This window comes from Aythya ferina, assembly GCF_964211825.1.
Source record: "Aythya ferina genome assembly, chromosome: 30".
In the NCBI taxonomy this organism is placed as follows: Eukaryota; Metazoa; Chordata; class Aves; order Anseriformes; family Anatidae; genus Aythya; species Aythya ferina.
In genome coordinates, this window is record NC_140327.1 from 2,284,821 (window position 1) to 2,304,213 (window position 19,393).

Here is a 19,393-nt window from a genome sequence, read left to right on the forward strand (position 1 = left end):
TTGGGGACACTTTTGGGGCCTTAAGGGCACTTTTAGGGCCTTTTGGGGACACATTTAGGGGATTGGGGATACTTTTGGGGCCTTGGGGGCACTTTTAGGGCCCTTTGGGGCCTTACGGACGCTTTTAGGGCCTTTTGGGGCCACATTTAGGGCCTTGGGGACACTTTTGGGGCCTTAAGGGCACTTTCAGGGCCTTTTGGGATCTTGGGGGCACTTTTGGGTCTGTAAGGACCATTTAGGGCCCCTTGGGGACAGTTTTGGGAGTCTTGGGGACACTTTTGGGGTTGTGGAGTCACACTGAGTGCTTTAGGGACGCTTTTAGGGCCCCTTGGGGGCATTTTTAGGGCCCTTTGGGGACAGTTTTGGGGTTGTGGGGACGCTTGGGGCCTTAGGGACACATTTAGGGCCTTAGAGACGCTTTTGGGGTGCTTTGGGGACCCTTTTGGGGCCTTAAGAGCACTTTTAGGGCCCTTTGGGGACACTCACAGGGCCTTGGGGACACTTTTAGGGCCTTGGGGACACTTTTGGGTCTGTGAGGACCCATTTAGGGCCTTAGGGGCACTTTTAGGGCCCTTTGGGGACATTTTGGGGCCTTCAGGACACATTTAGGGCCTTATAGATGCTTTTAGGGCCCCTTGGGGACACTTTTGGGGTTGTGGGGACACTTTTGGGGCCACCTCCTGCCCCTCACGCTGGCCCCAGCTCCTCGGGGTCTCCCCATGTCCCCCCCACCCCAAACGACCCAAAAAAAAAACCACCGGGGCCACATCCGATCCTTTTTGTCACCAATTTATTGTCACCTGTGGGGAAAAAAAAAAAAACGGCAAAAAGGTGAGCCGAGACCCCAAAAACCCCTTTTCTCACCCCAAAACGGCGTCCCCGTGTCGGGATGTCACCCCAAGGGGGGGTGGCTGCGTTTTGGGGTCGCGGCCGTCCCCATAATGGGGGTGTCCCTGGGGTCCTCTGCCTCCGGCTCTTACGTGGGGGGCCACGGGGGGGGCCACCCACGCCTTTGTGGGAGGGGGGGCTCGGGGTGGCCCCAAAATGTCCCCAAATCCCCCCAAAATGTCCCCAATCCCCCCCAATATCCCCAAACCCCCAAAAATATCCCCAATCCCCCCAATATCCCCAAATCCCCCAAAATGACCCCAAACCTGCCACCGATGCCCCAAACGCACAAAAACGTCCCCAATCCCCCCAAAATAACCCCAAATGACCTCAAATCCCCAAAAATGTCCCCAAATTGCCCCCCAATACCCCAACCCCCCCAAAAATGTCCCCAAATCCCCCAGAATGTCCCCAAGCCCCCCCCAAATCCCCCCCAAAATGACCCCAAACCCACCACCGAAGCCCCCAACCCCCCTAAAACCTCCCCAAACCCCCCAAATGTCCCCAAATCCCCCCCAAAAATGTCCCCAAACCGCCCAAAATGTCCCAAAACCCCTCAAAATGTCCCCAAAACCCCCACCCCATAAGCAGCACAACCCCATAAACCCCCCCCGGAGACCCCCCCCCCATTTACCTGCCCCCAGCTCCGCTTCCCCCGGCACCTATAGGGGCAAAAAGAAGCCCGCGTGGGGAGGGGGCCCTATAGGGGGGGATCTATAGGGGACGCCCCCACCCTATAGGGGCTGTGGGGGCTGTCGTATACCGGGGGGGGCCAGGGGGGCGCCCCCCCCGGCCGTAGGTCGCCCCCTCCTCGCTCTGGCCCCGGCCCTCCATGGGGGGGGCGCATGGGGGAGCGCCGCCCGGGGGGGGGGAGAGGGGCTCTATAGGGACCGTCCCCTATATATCCCCTATATACCCGTCCAGACACCCCTATACGCCCCCAAATCCCCCCCCAGCCACCCCTATATGCCCCCATAGGCCCCCCCAGACACCCCTATACCCACCATGCCCCCTATATAACACCCCAAGACACCCCATCCCCTATAGATCCCATATATTTCCCCTATAGATCCCTTGTATTTCCCCTATAGATCCCCCTTTTTCCCCTATAGATCCCCTATTTTCCCCTATATTTCCCCCAATTCCCCCCAGCCGCCCCTATACACCCCCAATTCCCCCCCAGCCACCCCTATATACCCCTATACCCCCTATATAACCCCCATCCCCTATAGATCCCCTATTTTCCCCCCTATCTCCCCCAATTTCTCTCCCATCCACCCCTAAACACCCCCAATTTCCCTCCCAACCACCCCTATGTGCCCCTATACACCCCTATACCCCCCATCCACCCCATATAACCCCCCATCCCCTATAGATCCCCTATATTTCCCCTATAGATCCCCCTTTTTCCCCTATAAATCCCCCATATTCCTCCCCAGCCGCCCCTATACCCCCCAATTCCCCCCCAGCCCCCCCTATATACCCCCACACCCCCCTATACCCCCTATATACCCCCCATCCCCTATAGATCCCCTATATTTCCCCTATATTTCCCCCATTTTCCCCTATAAATCCCCCATATTCCCCCCCAGCCGCCCCCATACCCCCCCAATTCCCCCCCCCAGCCTCCCCTACGAGCCCCCAGTTCCCACCCATGCCCCAATTTCCCCTATATTTGCCCTATTTCCCCTATATTTCCCCTATATTTCCCCCACAGATCCCCTATGGCCGCCCCCGCTCCCCCCTCACCTTCCCCTGCCCGCTCCCAAGATGGCGGCGGCCGCGAGGCGGCCAGACCACGCCCCCTGCCCTTCTCCCCGCCCACCGGCGCCTCCCATTGGCTGCGCGCCGCGAGATTGACAAGGAGAGGGACAGGGGCGTGGTTTGGGGGGCGTGGTTTGGGGAGGGGGCGTGGCCTGGAGGTATGGGGGGGCTGGGGGTAATGGGGTGAAAGTGGGAGATATTGGTTAATGATGGGGTTAATTAATTAGGGTTAATAATGGAGGAATAATAGGAATAATGGGGAAATAATGGGGAAAAATGGGGAAATAATGGGGAATAATGGGAAAAAATGGGGAAATAATGGGAAAAATGGGGGAAAAATGGGGAAAAATGGGAAAAGATGGGGAAAAAATGGGGACTAATGGGGAAAAATTGCTAATAATGAGTAATAATGGGGAATAGTGGCTAATAATGGGGAGTAACCCCAAATCATGGGGAAATAATGGCTGAATTGGGGGAAATAATTGCAAATAATGGGGAAATAGAGGCTGATAATGGGGAAAAAATATAGTAATAATGGCTAATAATAGGGAAAAATGGGTAATAATGGACAATAATGGGTAATAATGGGGAAATAATGGGTAATAATGGAGAAATAATGGCAAATAATGGGAATAATGACTGATAATGGGGAATAATGGCTAATAATGGGGAATAATGGCTAATTATGGTGAAAATAGCTAATAATGGGCAAAACCAGCTAATAACTGGGAAATAACTGCAAGTAATGGGGAAATAGAGGCTAATAATGGGCAAAAACTGATAATAATAGGGAATAACTGCTAATAATGGGGAAATTGAGGCTAATAATGGGCAAAAACTGCCAATAACGGGGAAATAACTGCTAATAATGGGAAATAACTGCTAATAATGTGGAAATAGAGCTAATAATGGGCAAAAACTGCTAATAACGGGGAAATAACTGCAAATAACGGGGAAATAAATGCTAATAATGGGCAAATTGAGGCTAATAATGGGCAAAAACAGCTAATAATGTGGAAAAAGAAGTTAATAATGGGAAAAAACTGCCAATAACGGAGAAATAACTGCTAATAATGGGGAAATAGAAGCTAATAATGGGTAATAACTGCTAATAATGGGGAAATAACTGCTAATAATGGGGAAAAATAAACTAATAATGGCAAAAACTGCAAATAATGGGGAAAAAGAAGCTAATAATGGGCAAAAGCTGCTAATATTGGGGAAATAACTGCTAATAATGGGGAAAAAGAAGCTAATAATGAACAAAAACTGCCAATAATGGCAAAATCACTGCAAATAATGCACCAAAAGGCCCCAAAAAGTGGAAAATTCGGGCAAATGGTCGGGAACCTGACTCCGGGAGCTGGAATTTCCCCCCCCCCCCCCCTCCCATCCCCCCCCTCCCATCCCCCCCCCAGCTGTTCCCCCCCCTGCAGCTGTTGCCCCCCCCCCCCCCCCCCGACAGCTGTTGGGGGGCGTCAGATGGCGGAGGGGGGGGGGACAAAAAGGGGGGGGGGGTGACAAAAAAGGGGGGGGGTGACACAAAGGGGGGGGGGTGACACAAAGGGGGGGGGCACATCCTATTTGTGCCCCCCCCCGGGGTATTTTTAGCCCCCCCCCAGACGTGCGCTCATCGCTCAGCCACGCGAAAAGGGGGGGGGGGGGAGGCGCCTGGAGCCCCCCCCCCTCCCCAAATTTTTGGGTCCCCACCCACCCCCGCCTGCCCGGGCAGGGCACCCAAAAAGGGAGCGCCCCCCCCCCAGGCAGCTGCTTAAGGGGGGGGGGGCAAAAGGGATTTTCCAGGGGCCCCCAAAAAGGCGGTTTCGAGGGGCCCCAAAAAGGGCGGTTTTCAGGATTTCCCCCAAAAAAAGCAGTTTCCAGCCCCCCCCCAAAAGGTGTTTTCAAAGGATTGCCCCCAAAAAAGCAGTTTTAAGCCCCCCCCCCAAAAATAAAGTTGTTTCAAGGGGATCCCCGAAAAGGGAAACTTTGGGTGGAACCCTAAAAATGAGGGGTTTCCCCTGAAAAAGGTGGTTTCAAGGTGCCCCAAAAAAGCGCAATATTCCCCCAAAAATAGGGTTTTGGGGGAACCCCAAAAATGAGGGATTCACCCTGAAAAAGGTGGTTTCAAGGTGCCCCCAAAAAGCTCAATATTCCCCCCAAAAATTGGGTTTTGAGGGAGTTTTGGGGGGAACCCCAAAAAAGAGTTTCAAGGTACCCCCAAAAAAAGTTTCAAGGTGCCCCAAAAAAGCGCTATATCCCCCCAAAATTAGGGTTTTGAGGAAGTTTTTTGGGGAACCCCCAAAAACAGAGTTTCAAGGGCGCCCCCAAATTGCAGGGAATTAAACCCAGCAATTTTCAGGATTCCTCCCCAAAAAATTGGTCCCCGAAAGAGAGTTTCGAGGGGCGCCCCCAACATTTTGGGGCTGAGGGGTGCAAAAATTGGGGTGAAACGTCCCCAAAAAGGTGTTTTCAGCCCCCCCCCAATAAAAAAATGGTTTCTAGGTCCCCAAAATCGCAACTTTTAGGGTTCTAAGGGGATTTTCGAGGCGCACCCCAAAAAAAGGCAGTTTCAAGGCCCCCCAAAAAAAGCCAGAAAAGGGATTTTCGAGGGAATCCCAAACGGGCTTTTTTTGAGGGCCCTCCCTCAAAAAAGAGGAGATTTTGGGGACCCCAAAATTCACTTTTTTTTTGGGGGGGGGCGCTTGGGGGCTCCCAAAAACTTAAAAAAATCCGTTTCGAGGCCCCCCAAAAGTGGGATTTTTTGTAAGGGGCGGGGGGGGGGAGCTTTGGGGACCCCCCCCGGTATTTTTGGGGGGGTCCCCATGGGGGTCGCCCCCCCCCCCCCCCCCCATAGGGCACCCACGCGCCGGGCTCCCAAGCCCCCTTGCGGCACCCCCGCCCCCTGGGGGGGGGGAGGGGAGGGGGAAGGGGGGGAGGGGAGGGGGGGGGGGAGGATCCAGGAGCCGGGGGCTGCGGCGAGGAGGAGGCGAGGAGAGAGGTGGGAACTGGGAGGCACTGGGAGGGACTGGGAGCGACTGGGAGGGCACTGGGGGGGACTGGGGGGCAACTGGGAGGCAACTGGGAGGCACTGGGGGGCACTGAGGGGAAATGGGAGGGTACTGGGGGAGACTGGGAGGGCACTGGGAGGGACTGGGGGCACTGGGAGGGCACTGGGGGGCACTGGGGGAGACTGGGAGGGCACTGGGAGGCACTGGGGGGCAACTTGGAAGCACTGGGGGGGACTGGGAGGGCACTGGGAGAGACTGGGGGGCACTGGGGGGCAACTGGGAGGCACTGGGAGGGACTGGGGGGCAACTGGGAGGCACTGGGGGGAAATGGGAGGGTACTGGGGGAGACTGGGAGGGCACTGGGAGGGACTGGGGGGCAATTGGGAGGGTACTGGGGGGAACTGGGAGGCATTAGGATGAACTGGCATGCACTGGGGAACGATGGGTCACACTGGTGGGCAACTGGGAGGGCAATGGGAGTCACTGGGGGACAACTGGGGGACACTGGGGGGAACTGGGAGGCACTGATGGACACTGGGTCACACTGGTGGGCAACTGGGAGGCACTGGGTGGCAACTGGGAGGCAACTGGGAGGGCAGAGAGGGGCACTGGGGGCATTTTGGGGTATTTTGGGGGAATTGGGGGCGTTTTGGGGGGGTTTCAGGGGTTTTAGGGTCATTTTGGGGTGGTTTTGGGAGCCCCTTATAGGGAGCCCCTTCCCCCCCCACCCCTCCCAGTTCCCTCCCAGTGCTCCCAGTGCTTCCAGTCCCTTCCCAGTTCTTCCAGTTCCCTCCCAGTGCCCCTCCCAGTTCCCCCAGGCCCTTCCCAAAGCCCCCAGTCCCCTTCCCAGTGCTCCCAGTCCCCTCCCAGTCCCCCTCCCGGTGCCCCCAGCCCCCTCCCATTGCTCCCAGTCCCCTCCCAGTCCTCCCAGTCCCCTCCCAGTCCCCCTCCCAGTGCCCCCAGCCCCCTCCCATTGCTCCCAGTCCCCTCCCAGTCCTCCCAGTTCCATCCCAGTGCCCCTCCTAGTGCACCCAGTCCCCTCCCAGCGCCCTCCCAGTGCTCCCAGCCCCTCCCAGTCCCCTTCCCAGTGCTCCCAGTCCTCTCCCAGTCCCCCTCCCAGTTCCCCCAGTCCCCCTCCCAAAGCCCCCAGTCCCCCTCCCAGTCCTCCCAGTGCCCCTAGCCCCCTCCCATTGCTCCCAGTGCCCCTCCCAGTGCTCCCAGTCCCCTCCCAGTCCTCCCAGTTCCATCCCAGTGCCCCTCCTAGTGCACCCAGTCCCCTCCCAGCGCCCTCCCAGTGCTCCCAGCCCCTCCCAGTCCCCCTCCCAGTGCTCCCAGTGACCCCAGTTGTCCCCACCCAGGTGCCGGGGCCATGGGGGGCCTCCCGCTGCCCCTCCCCCTCCTGCTGCTGGCGGTGGGGGTCCGGGCGGGGGCTGGGCTGCACCTGGACCTGGGTGAGACCCCGGCCCTATAGGGGCTATAGGGGGCGGGGGGGGGCTATAGGGGGCGGGGGGGCGCTGGGCCCTATGGGGTGTATGGGGGCGGGGGGGTTTAGGGGGTGGGAGGGGGCCCCGTGGGCTGTGGGGTCCCCTATAGGGTCCCTATAGGGTGGGGGGGCTCCTATAGGGTCCCTATAGGGTGGGAGGGCTCCTATAGGGGTACAGGGGGCTGTGGGTCCCCTATAGGGTCCCTATAGGGTGGGGGGGCTCCTATAGGGGTACAGGGGGTTGTGGGTCCCCTATAGGACCCCTATAGGGTGGGAGGGCTCCTATAGGGTCCCTATAGGGTGGGAGGACTATAGGGGGTGAGTAGGGGGTTACAGGGGGCTGTGGGTCCCTATAGGGTCCCTATAGGGTGGGAGGGCTCTAGGGGGGCTATAGGGGCACCGTGGGACCCACGCAGGGCAGGAGCCCTATGGGGGTCTATAGGGGGTCTATAAGGGATGTGTAAGTCGTATATAGGGGCCGCGTGGGTGTCCCCTCTGACTGTCGTGTGGGTGTCCCCCATGTCCCCCATATGTCCCCTATGTCCCCCATACATCCCCGTGTTCCCTATACGTTCCCTATATGTCCCTGTGTCCCCTATGTCCCCTATACATCACCCATATGTCCCCGTGTCCCCTATATGTCCCCATACATCCCCTATATGTCCCCATGCCCCCTATACGTCCCCTATACGTCCCTATACATCCCCTATATGTCCCCTATGTCCCCCATATGTCCCCTATGTCCCCTATACATCCCCTATATGTCCCCTATGTCCCCCATATGTCCCCTATACATCCCCTGTATGTCCCCTATGTCCCCTATACGTCCCCTATACGTCCCTCATATGTCCCCATGTCCCCTATATGTCCCTATACATCCCCTCTATGTCCCCTATGTCCCCCATATGTCCCCTATACATCCCCTATATGTCCCCTATGTCCCCTATACGTCCCTATACATCCCCTATATATCCCCTATATGTCCCCTATATGTCCCCATATGTCCCCTATATATCCCATGTCCCCTATATGTCCCCTATACGTCCCCTATACGTCCCTATACGTCCCCTATACGTCCCTCTACACCCCCTCTACATCCCCTATACGTCCCCTATACGTCCCCTATGTCCCCTATACGTCCCCTATACGTCCCCTATGTCCCCTATACGTCCCCTATACGTCCCCTATACGTCCCCTATACGTCCCCAGCCCGCTGCCGCTTCGCGCTGGGCATGGAGGACGGCTCCATCCCCGACAGCCGCCTCTCGGCCTCCAGCGCCTGGTCCGACTCCACCGCCGCCCGCCACGGCCGGTGAGCCCAGTATGCACCAGTACAGACCAGTATGGCCCAGTACGGCCCCGTGCCCCCGCGTGGCAGCCCCTCCCCCTGCCCCCAGTGTCCCCGTAGGGTCCCCAGCGTCACCGCGGGGTCCCCGTCCTGGAGCTGTTGCTGCTCACCTCTAGCCAGGGAGCCCCAGTATGGACCAGTATGGCCCAGTATGGACCAGTGTGGACCAGTATGGACCAGTATGGCCCAGTGCACACACCCAGCGCTGCCCCGTGATGCCCTGGGTGTCCCCATGTCCCCGGGTGACCCCACAATGTCCCCAAATGTCCCCAAAATGTCCCCATGTCCCCAAGACATCCCCATCCCCAGTGTCCCCATGTCCCCAGGATGTCCCCAAGTCCCCCACATGCCCCCATCCCCAATGTCCCCAAGACGTCCCCGTGTCCCTAAGGTGCCCCCATGTCCCCAAGACATCCCCGTGTCCCCAAGGTGTCCCCAAGTCCCCCACATGTCCCCAAGAGGTCCCCGTGTCCCCAGGATGTCCCCAAGAGGTCCCCGCGTCCCCAGGATGTCCCCACGCCCCCCAGATGCCCCCATCCCCAATGTCCCCAAGACGTCCCCATGTCCCCAAGGTGTCCCCATCCCCAGTGTCCCCAAGAGGTCCCCGTGTCCCCAAGACATCCCCATGCCCCCAAGATGTGCCCGTCCCCATCTCCCCAAGGTGCCCCCATCCCCGGTGTCCCCATGTCCCCAAGGTGTCCCTATGGCCCCCAAATGTCCCCAAGAGGTCCCCGTGTCCCCAGGATGTCCCCACGCCCCCCAAATGCCCCCATCCCCGATGTCCCCATGTCCCCACGACGTCCCCAAGAGGTCCCCGTGTCCCCAGGATGTCCCCAAGAGGTTCCCGTGTCCCCAAGACCTCCCCATCCCCAGTGTCCCCATGTCCCCCACATGTCCCCAAGACATCCTCGGTGTCCCCACAATGTCCCCACGACGTCCCCACGATGTCCCCACGATGTCCCCAGGCTGGGTCGCAGCGACGGGGACGGCGCGTGGTGCCCGGCGGGCCCGGTGTTCCCGGCCGGGGAGGAGTTCCTGGAGGTGGACCTGGGCCACCTGCACCTGGTGACACTGGTGGGGACACAGGGACGCCACGCGGGGGGACACGGCCGGGAGTTCGCCCGCGCCTACCGCCTGCGCTACAGCCGCGACCGGCGCCGCTGGATGAGGTGGCGTGACCGCTGGGGCACCGAGGTGACACTGGGGACAGCGGGGACAGCGGGGGTGTTGGGGACATCGGGGGCGTTGGGGACATTGGGGGCGTTGGGGACATTTGGGGATATAGGAGATATTGGGGACATTGGGGGCGTTGGGGGCATTGGGGGTGTTGGGGGCATTGGGGGTGTTTGGGGCATTGGGGGTGTTGGGGGCGTTGGGGACATTTAGGGGTGTTGGGGACATTGGGGGCGTTGGGGACATTGGGGACATTTGGGGGTGTTGGGGACATATATTGGGGATATTGGGGACGTTGGGGGCATTGGGGACATCAGGGACATTTGGGGATATTGGGGACATTGGGGATATTGGGGACATTTGGGGACATTGGGGGTGTTGGGGATGTTGGGGACATTGGGGATATTGGGGACATTTGGGGACATTGGGGGTGTTGGGGATGTTGGGGGCATTGGGGGTGTTGGGGGCGTTGGGGACATTGGGGACATTTGGGGACACCTTTGGGATTTGGGGACACTGGGGACATTGGGGGCGTTGGGGACATTTGGGGATATAGGAGATATTGGGGACATTGGGGACATTTGGGGATATTGGGGACATTGGGGGCGTTGGGGGCATTGGGGACATTTGGGGATATTGGGGACATTGGGGGCGTTGGGGACATTGGGGACATTTGGGGATATAGGAGATATTGGGGACATTGGGGGTGTTGGGGGCATTGGGGGTGTTTGGGGCATTGGGGGTGTTGGGGGCGTTGGGGACATTTGGGGGCGTTGGGGACATCGGGGGCGTTGGGGACATTGGGGACATTTGGGGGTGTTGGGGACATTGGGGATATTGGGGATATTGGGGATGTTGGGGGCATTGGGGACATCAGGGACATTTGGGGATATTGGGGGCATTGGGAATATTGGGGACATTTGGGGACATTGGGGGTGTTGGGGATATTGGGGACATTGGGGATATTGGGGACATTTGGGGACATTGGGGGTGTTGGGGATGTTGGGGACATTGGGGATATTGGGGACGTTGGGGACATCATGGACATTGGGGACACCTTTGGGATTTGGGGACATTGGGGACATTGGGGGCGTTGGGGACATTTGAGGATATTGGGGATATTGGGGGTGTTGGGGACATTTGGGGACGTTGGGGACATTGGGGGACCTTGGGGCCACCTTTGGGATTTGGGGGCACCTTTGGGGTATGGGGACACCTTGGGGTTTTGGGGACACTCTGGGGGTCTTGGGGAACATCTCGGGGGACTTGGGGATATCTTGGGGATTTGGGGACACCTTGGGGACATCTTGAGGGTCTTGGGGACACCATTGGGGTTTGGGGTCACCTTTGGGTTTTGGGGTCACCTTTGGGATTTGGGGCCACCTTTGGGATCTGGGGCCACATTGGGGCGTTTGGGGCGTTTTGGGGCCACCATGGGGGTCTTGGGGCCGCCTTGGGGGTCTTGGGGCCACCTTGGGGACCTTGGGGACACCATTGAGGTTTGGGGTCACCTTTGGGTTTTGGGGTCACCTTTGGGTTTTGGGGCCACCTTTGGGTTTTGGGGCCACCTTTGGGATCTGGGGCCACATTGGGGCATTTGGGGGGTTTTGGGGCCACCGTGGGGGTCTTGGGGCCGCCTCGGGGGTCTTGGGGCCACCTCGGGGACCTCGTGGCCCCCTTGGGGACCTGGTGGGCGCCGCTGCCGCAGGAGATCGGGGGCAACGAGGACCCGGCGGGGGTGGTGCTGAAGGACCTGGCCCCCCCCCCGGTGGCGCGGGCGCTGCGCGTCTACCCCCGGGCCCCCCGCGCCATGAGCGTCTGCCTGCGCCTCGAGCTCTACGGCTGCCCCTGGGACGGTCAGTGCCACCACGGGTCACCTCGGGTCACCTCATGTCACCTCGGGTCACCTCGGGTCATCTTGGGTCACCTCGGGGCGCCTCGGGTCATCCCAGTTCAACTTGGGTCACCCCGGGTCACCTTGGGTCATCTTGGGTCACCTTCGATCACTCAGGGTCACCTTGGGTCACCCTGGGTCACCTCATGTCACCATGGGTCACCTCGGGTCACCTCGGGTCATCTTGGGTCACCTCGGGGCGCCTCGGGTCATCCCAGTTCAACTTGGGTCACCCCGGGTCACCTTGGGTCATCTTGGGTCACCTTCGATCACTCAGGGTCACCTTGGGTCACCCTGGGTCACCTCATGTCACCATGGGTCACCTCGGGTCACCTCGGGTCATCTTGGGTCACCTCGGGTCACCTCAGGTCATCTTGGGTCACTTCGGGTCATCTCGGGTCATCCCAGTTCAACTTGGGTCACCCCGGGTCACCTTGGGTCATCCCAGGTCAACTTGGGTCACCTCATGTCCCCTTGGGTCACTCCGGGTCCCCTCATGTCACCCTAGGTCACCTCGGGTCATCTCGGGTCATCCCAGGTCACCCTGGGTCACCTCATGTCATCTCGGGTCACCTCGGGTCATCTTGGGTCATCCCAGGTCATCTTGGGTCACCCCAGGTCACCTCGGGTCACCTCGGGTCACCTCATGTCATCTTGGGTCATCCCAGGTCAACTTGGGTCACCCTGGGTCAACGTGGGTCACTTCATGTCACCATGGGTCATCTTGGGTCATCTTGGGTCACCCCGGGTCACCTCATGTCACCACGGGTCACCTCATGTCACCTCATGTCACCTCATGTCACCATGGGTCACCTCGGGTCATCTCGGGTCATCTCGGGTCACCTTATGTCATCTTGGGTCATCCCAGTTCAAGTTGGGTCACCCCAGGTCACCTTGGGTCACCTCGGGTCACCTCATGTCACCTCGGGTCATCCCAGGTCAACTTGGGTCACCCCGGGTCACCTTGGGTCACCCTGGGTCACCTCGGGTCACCTCATGTCATCTTGGGTCATCCCAGTTCAACTTGGGTCACCTCAGGTCACCTCAGGTCACTTCATGTCACCTCGGGTCACCCTGGCTCACCTTGGGTCATCTGGGGTCACCCTGGGTCACCCCATGTCACCTCAGGCCACCTTGGGTGTCCCCAGACCTCCCCCCCCCGGTGTCCCCCCCCCGTGGTGGCCCCTTGGTGACATGTCCCCGTCCCCAGCCGGGCTCCTGTCCTACACGGCGCCGCGGGGACACGTCATGGCCCTCGGCCCCGCGCCCGTCGTCCTCAACGACTCCACCTACGACGGTGACAGCGCCGGCCCGTGAGTCCCCAAATGTCCCCAAATGTCCCCAAATGTCCCCAAATGTCCCCAAGGCTCCTCCACCCTACCCCGGTCCCATAAATCTGGCCCCAAAGCGGCCCCAAAGTGGCCCTGGTTCCCCTCCCAGTGTCCCAAGTGGTCCTCATGTTGTCCCCAGTGTCCCCAAATTGTCCACAGGTGTCCCCAAATTGTCCCCAGTGTCCCCAAACTGTCCCCAAACCAACCACAAGGGTCCCCAAAACACCCCCCAGTGTCCCCAAACTGTCCCCAGATATCCCTGACTGTCCCCAGTCGCCCCAGTCACCTCCAGGCAGGCTCCAACTGGGCAGAATGGGGTCACCCACATCTGGGTGTCCCTTTTGGGGTCCCCAAATGTCCCTGGGGGGGTCCCCAAGTGTCCCTTTTGGGGTCCCAATGAGTGTTATGGGGTCACCCCCCTATCCGTGTGTCCCTTTTGGGGTCCCCCCGGCTGTCGGGGAGTCCCCTCCACCCCGGGGTGCCCTGGGGGTGCCCTGGGGGTGACGGGGTGCCCCCCCCCCCCCCCGGTGTCCCCAGGCTGCTTTTCGGGGGGCTGGGGCAGCTGGCGGACGGGGTGCTGGGGCTGGACGACTTCGCCCGCAGCCGCGAGCGGCGCCTGTGGCCCGGCTACGACTACGTGGGCTGGCGGCGACCCCCCGGCCCCCGGCCCCGCCTGGAGCTCGAGTTCGAATTCGAGCGGCCCCGAACCTTCCACGCCATGCAGGTGCCCCGCGGCATGCTGGGAAGGCGGGGAGGGGGCGGGATTAGGGGGTGGGGGGCGGGATTAGGGCGGGATTAGGGTGGGATTAGGGGGTGGGGGGCGGGATTAGTGAGGGATTAGGGTGGGATTAGGGCTGGGGGGGCGGGATTAGGGTGGGGAGGGGTGGGATTAGGGCTGGGGGGGCGAGATTAGGGGGTGGGGGGCGGGATTAGTGAGGGATTAGGGTGGGATTAGGGCTGGGGGGGCGGGATTAGGGCGGGATTAGGGTGGGATTAGGGGGTAGGGGGCGGGATTAGGTCTGGGAGGGGTGGGATTAGGGCTGGGGGGGCGGGATTAGGGCTGGTGGTGGTGGGATTAGGGCAGGAGGTGGTGGGATTAGGTCTGGATTGGGGCAGGATTACGGGATTGGGGCAGGAAATATGGGATTGGGGCAGGAGATTATGGGATTGGGGCAGGAAATATGGGATCGGGGCAGGAAATATGGGATTAAATCAGGACATTACGGGATTGGGGCAGGAATTATGGGACTAAAGCAGGAGATTATGGGATTAAAGCAGGAGATTATGGGATTAAGGCAGGGAAAAATGGGATCAGGGCCACGGCGACGCGGTTCCCTGTAATCCAGGCGATTACAGGCCCAACAGCAGCCCTGTTCCTGGGGATTAAGCGGGATTATGGAGTGCACCCACCCCTTGGGGACCCCCGGGTGCCCCCCCGGGACCCCGTGGGACCCCCGGGGGTCTCACGGGACCCCCTTAATCCCGCCCAGGTGCACTGCAACAACATGCGGGCGCGGGGGGTGAGCGTCTTCGCCGAGGCGTCGTGTCGCTTCAAGCCCACCCAGGGCGCCCCCTGGGACCCCACCCCCGTCACCCACAGCCCCGGGGGGGTCCTGGGGGACCCCCGGGCCCGTTGGGTCACCGTCCCCCTGGGGGGGCGCCGGGCCCGCTTAATCCGGTGCCACTTCTCCTTCGGCGGGGAGTGGCTGCTCTTCAGCGAGGTCTCCTTCGTCTCGGGTGGGTTCATTTTGGGGTGGATTATGGGGTGGTTGGGCGGATTATGGGGTGGTTGGGTGGATTATGGGGTCATTGGTTGGGTGGATTATGGGGTGGTTGGGTGGATTATGGGGTCGTTGGGTGGATTATGGGGTCATCAATTGGATTATGGGGTCGTTGGTTGATTGGATTATGGGGTGGTTGGGTGGATTATGGGGTCGTTGGGTGGGTTTTGGGGTCGTTGGGTGGGTTTTGGGGTCATCGGTTGGGTTTTGGGGTCATTGGGTGGGTTTTGGGGTCATCGGTTGGGTTTTGGGGTCATCGGTTGGGTTTTGGGGTCATCGGTTGAGTGATGAGGTCATCGGTTGGCTGATGAGGTCATCAGTTGGGTTTTGGGGTCATTGGTTGGGTTTTGGGGTCATTGGTTGGGTTTTGGGGTCATCGGTTGGGTGATGAGGTCATCAGTTGGCTGATGATGTCATCAGTTGGGTTTTGGGGTCATCGGTTGGGTTTTGGGGTCATCGGTTGAGTGATGAGGTCATCAGTTGGGTGATGACGTCATCGGTTGGGTTTTGGGGTCATCGGTTGGCCGTTGACCGTTGGCCAACGAGAAGACCGTTTGCTCAATGACTTGGGGGGTCCCGGCCACGCCCCCCGCCCCCTCATTGGCTGCCCCGCTGACGTCCCATGGGGCTTTGCTCCCGCAGACGTGGTGGAGGAGGGGGGGGGCGCCAGCGGGTGGCCCCCGGCCCCCCCCCCGGACCCCTCCCTGGAGGCTGGGGGGGACCCGGAGGACCCCTGGGATGAGGCCACCAACGTCACCACCCCAGGTGGGGCGGGGCTTAAGTGGGCGGGGCTTAAATGGGCGGGGATTAAGGGATTAAGGGGGTGGGGATTGATTGGGGTAGGGATTAAGGGGGTGGGGATTAAGGGGGGAGGGGATTAAGGGGGGCGGGATTAAGGGGGTGGGGATTAAGGGGGCGGGGATTAAGGGGGGTGGGGATTAAGGGGGTGGGGATTAAGGGGGTGGGGATTAAGGGGGGATTAAGGGGGTGGGGATTAAGGGGGTGGGGATTAAGGGGGAGGGGATTAAGGGGGAGGGGATTAAGGGGGGCGGGGATTAAGGGGGGATTAAGGGGGTGGGGATTAAGGGGGTGGGGATTAAGGGGGAGGGGATTAAGGGGGAGGGGATTAAGGGGGCGTGGCTCTGTTGTGGCCCCGCCCTCCCGCAGGGGTCCCGGGGGAGTCGCCGGTGGCCAAGGCCGAGCACGGCCCCGCCTCCGTCCTGATTGGCTGCCTGGTGGCCATCATCCTGCTCCTATTGGCCGTCATCGCCCTCATCCTCTGGCGGCAGCGCTGGAGGAGGATACTGGGGAAGGTGAGGGGGGTAACTGGGCAGACTGGGAGGGACTGGGAAGGACTGGGAGGGGACTGGGAGGGCACTGGGGGGCAACTGGGAGGCACTGGGAGTGACTGGGGGATACTGGGGGGGACTGGGGGAAATTGGTGGGGGCTGGGAGGGTACTGGAAGGGACTGGGAAGGGACTGGGGGGACTGGGAAGGAATGGGAGGGACTGGAAAGACTGGGAGGGACTGGGGGGGACTGGAAGGGACTGACTGGGAGGGACTGGGGGAACTGGGGGGGACTGGGAGGGATTGGAAGGGACTGGGGGGGTGCTGGAGGGTACTGGTAGGGACTGGGAGGGCCTGAAGGGGGACTGGGGGGAACTGGGAAGGAATGGGAGGGACTGGGAGGGAGTGACTGGGAGGCACTGGGAGGGACTGGGAGGCACTGGGAGGGACTGGGAGGCACTGGGAGGGACTGGGGGAGACTGGGGAGGACTAGGGGATACTGGGAGGGACTGGGGAGTACTGGGAAGGACTGGGAAGGACTGGGGAGTACTGGGAAGGACTGGGAGGGACTGGAAAAGACTGGGAAGAACTGGGAAAGAATGGGAAGGAATGGGAGGGGCTGACTGGGAGCAACTGGGAGCAACTGGGAGCAACTGGAGGCGGCACCCCCAGGCGCAGCGGCGCCCCTCGGAGGAGGAGCTGCGGGTGCAGCTCTCGGTGCCCGGGGACACCGTGGTCATCAACAACGCCACGGGGGGGGGGGGAGGGGGAGGAGGGGGAGGGGGAGGGGCGGCGGGGGGGAGGGGCCCCCCCCGCTACGAGCGCATCCCCCCCCCCGGGCAGGGGAGTACCCAGGAACCCACCCGGCTCGCCCCTCCCCCCCCCGGGCACGGTGAGGAGGAGGGGGGGGGGAGAGGGAGGGGGTGGGGGGAGGGGGGAGGGGTGGGGGGAGGGGGTGGGTGGGGAGAGGGAGAGGGAGGGTGGGGGGAGGGGGTGGGGAGAGGGAGGAGGTGGGGGGAGGGGGAAGGGGTGGGGAGAGGGAGGGGAGGAATGGGGGAGGGGGTGGGGAGAGGGAGGAGGTGGGAGGATGGGTGGGGAGATGGGGGGGATGGTGGGGAGATGGGAGGTGGTGGGAGGTGGTGGGGAGGTGGGAGGATGGATGGGGAGATGGGGGGAGGATGGTGGGGAGATGGGGAGGTGGTGGGATGGGGTGGGGAGAGGGATGGGGGGATGGGAGGATGGGTGGGGAGATGGTGGGAGGTGGTGGGAGGGGGTGGGGAGGTGGGAGGATGGATGGGGAGATGGTTGGAGATGGGAGGATGGGTGGGAGAGGGTGGGGAGATGGGAGGATGGTGGGGAGATGGTGGGAGGGGGTGGGGAGGTGGGAGGATGGATGGGGAGATGGTGGGAGGTGGGAGGATGGTGGGGAGATGGAGGGGGAGGGGTGGAGGGAAGGACTGGTGGGGAGAGGGACGGGGGGAGATGGAGGAGGGAGGGAGGGGCGGGGAGAGGGGGAGGATGGGGGGGAGATGGGGGGAGACCCCCATGGGGGGGGGAGGGAGGGAGGGGGAGGGGAGGGGGAGGGAGACCAGGGAGGGAGGGAGAGGAGGGGAGGGAGAGGGTCAACCTGGCCCCGCCCCCTCCGCCTGGCCCCGCCCCCTTCACGTGGCCCCGCCCCCTGCAGCGCCCCTGGCCAACCCGGCCTATCGCCTGCTGCTGGCCACCTACGCCCAGCCAATGGGAGGCCTCGCCCGCGCCCCGCCCGACGGCGCCAAGCCAATCAACACGGACGGTGAGGGAGGGGAAGCCCCGCCCCCTTTTGGGCCACGCCCACCCTCTGGGAAGCCACGCCCGCCTCCCTGAGGCTGGCCACGCCCCTTCTGGGGGAGCCACGCCCCCTCTGGGGGAGCCACGCCCCACTGAATGCCCGCCCCCTCCAGGAATGGGCGTGGCCGGGGCCTACGCCGAGGCTGACGTCACCGGAGGCTCCGCCTACTCCCTGGCTGGCCCCGCCCCCGGCCCCGCCCCCAGCCCCACCCTCCCCGCCTTCCCCCGCCGCCGCCTGCGCTTCCGGAGAAGCTGGGGGAGGGGCAGTTCGGAGAGGTAAGCCCCGCCCCCTCGGTGCAGGGCCACGCCCCCTCAGTGCAAGCCACGCCCCCTGGTGTTGACCACGCCCCCTTTGTGAAAGCCACGCCCCCTGTGCGAGGTGCAGGACCCCCAGGGGCTGCCCCCTTTAAGACCACGCCCACTCCGGGCCACGCCCTCACTTGGGACACGCCCCCTCTACTTAGACCACGCCTCCTGTTTAGGCCACGCCCCCTATATTTAGGCCACGCCCCCCCTTAGGTGCTACTCAGTGGCGCACCCCAGGGGCTGCCCCCTCCCACCCCATGGAGGCCCCTCCCACTCCGAGACCCCGCCCACACTGATTCCACGCCCCCTTTCGACCACGCCCACTTTAAGCCACGCCCCAGACTTAGGTCACGCCCCCTATATTTAGGCCACGCCCCCTTAGGTGCTACTCTGCTAGGTGGCGCCCCCAGGGGCTGCCCCCTCCCACCCCCATTGAGTCCCCTCCCACCCCGAGGCCCCTCCCCCTTTAGCCCCTCCCCTTTAGACCACGCCCACACTTAGACCACGCCCCCAGATTTAGGCCACGCCCCTTAGGTACTGCTGTGCTAAGTGGGGCCCACAGGGGCTGCCCCCTCCCACCTCCATGGATGCCCCTCCCATCCCGAGGCCACGCCCCCTTTAGGCCACACCCCCTTTAGACCACGCCCCTCACTTAGGACACGCCCCCTTAGGACACGCCCCCTTAGGCCACGCCCCCTTAGGTGCTACTATGCTAAGTGGCGCCCCCCAGGGCTGCCCCCTCCCACCTCCATGGATGCCCCTCCCACCCCGAGGCCCCGCCCCCTTTAGGCCACGCCCCCTCACTTAGGCCACGCCCCCCAGGTGCTGCTGTGCGAGGTGGAGGACCCCCAGGCGCTGCCCCCCCTGTCCCGCCCCCCCGAGCTGCCCCGGGGGCGCCCCCTGCTGGTGGCCGTCAAGGTGCTGAGGGACGGGGCCACCAAGAACGCCAGGTGGGGGGGGGCGTGGGGGGGTGGGGGGGGCATGGGGGGTCATGGGGGGGTCATGGGGGGGTCATGGGGGGGTCATGGGGGGGGGTGTGGGGGTCATGGGGGGGGATATGGGGGGGTAATGGGGGGTAAGGGGGGGTAATGGGGGATAATGGGGGGGGTAATGGGGGGGGTAATGGGGGGGTAAGGGGGGTCATGGGGGGGGTGTGGGGGGGATATGGGGGGGGAATGGGGGGGTAAGGGGGTAATGGGGTGAAATGGGGGGTAATGGGGGTATTGGGGGCAATGGGGGGGAATGGGGGGGGGATATGGGGGGGTGGGGGGGGGTAATGGGGGTATTGGGGGGTAATGGGGG

General features: G+C 62.0%; 1 protein-coding gene across 1 annotated transcript in view; it reads left to right on the top strand.

Annotated features, from left to right (window-relative positions):
• Positions 1 to 7,028: 7,028 nt before the first annotated feature.
• DDR1 (discoidin domain receptor tyrosine kinase 1) overlaps positions 7,029 to 19,393 on the top strand; it is a 21,952-nt gene continuing 9,587 nt past the window's right edge. The window contains 14 exon segments of the mRNA XM_084501272.1: positions 7,029 to 7,111; positions 8,353 to 8,455; positions 9,457 to 9,685; positions 11,373 to 11,520; positions 12,769 to 12,871; positions 13,427 to 13,613; positions 14,380 to 14,626; positions 15,313 to 15,435; positions 15,838 to 15,983; positions 16,631 to 16,850; positions 17,643 to 17,750; positions 17,899 to 18,027; positions 18,030 to 18,061; positions 18,914 to 19,041. Of these exon segments, the coding sequence (XP_084357398.1) occupies positions 7,030 to 7,111; positions 8,353 to 8,455; positions 9,457 to 9,685; positions 11,373 to 11,520; positions 12,769 to 12,871; positions 13,427 to 13,613; positions 14,380 to 14,626; positions 15,313 to 15,435; positions 15,838 to 15,983; positions 16,631 to 16,850; positions 17,643 to 17,750; positions 17,899 to 18,027; positions 18,030 to 18,061; positions 18,914 to 19,041 (1,985 nt within the window). The 5' untranslated portion in view covers position 7,029.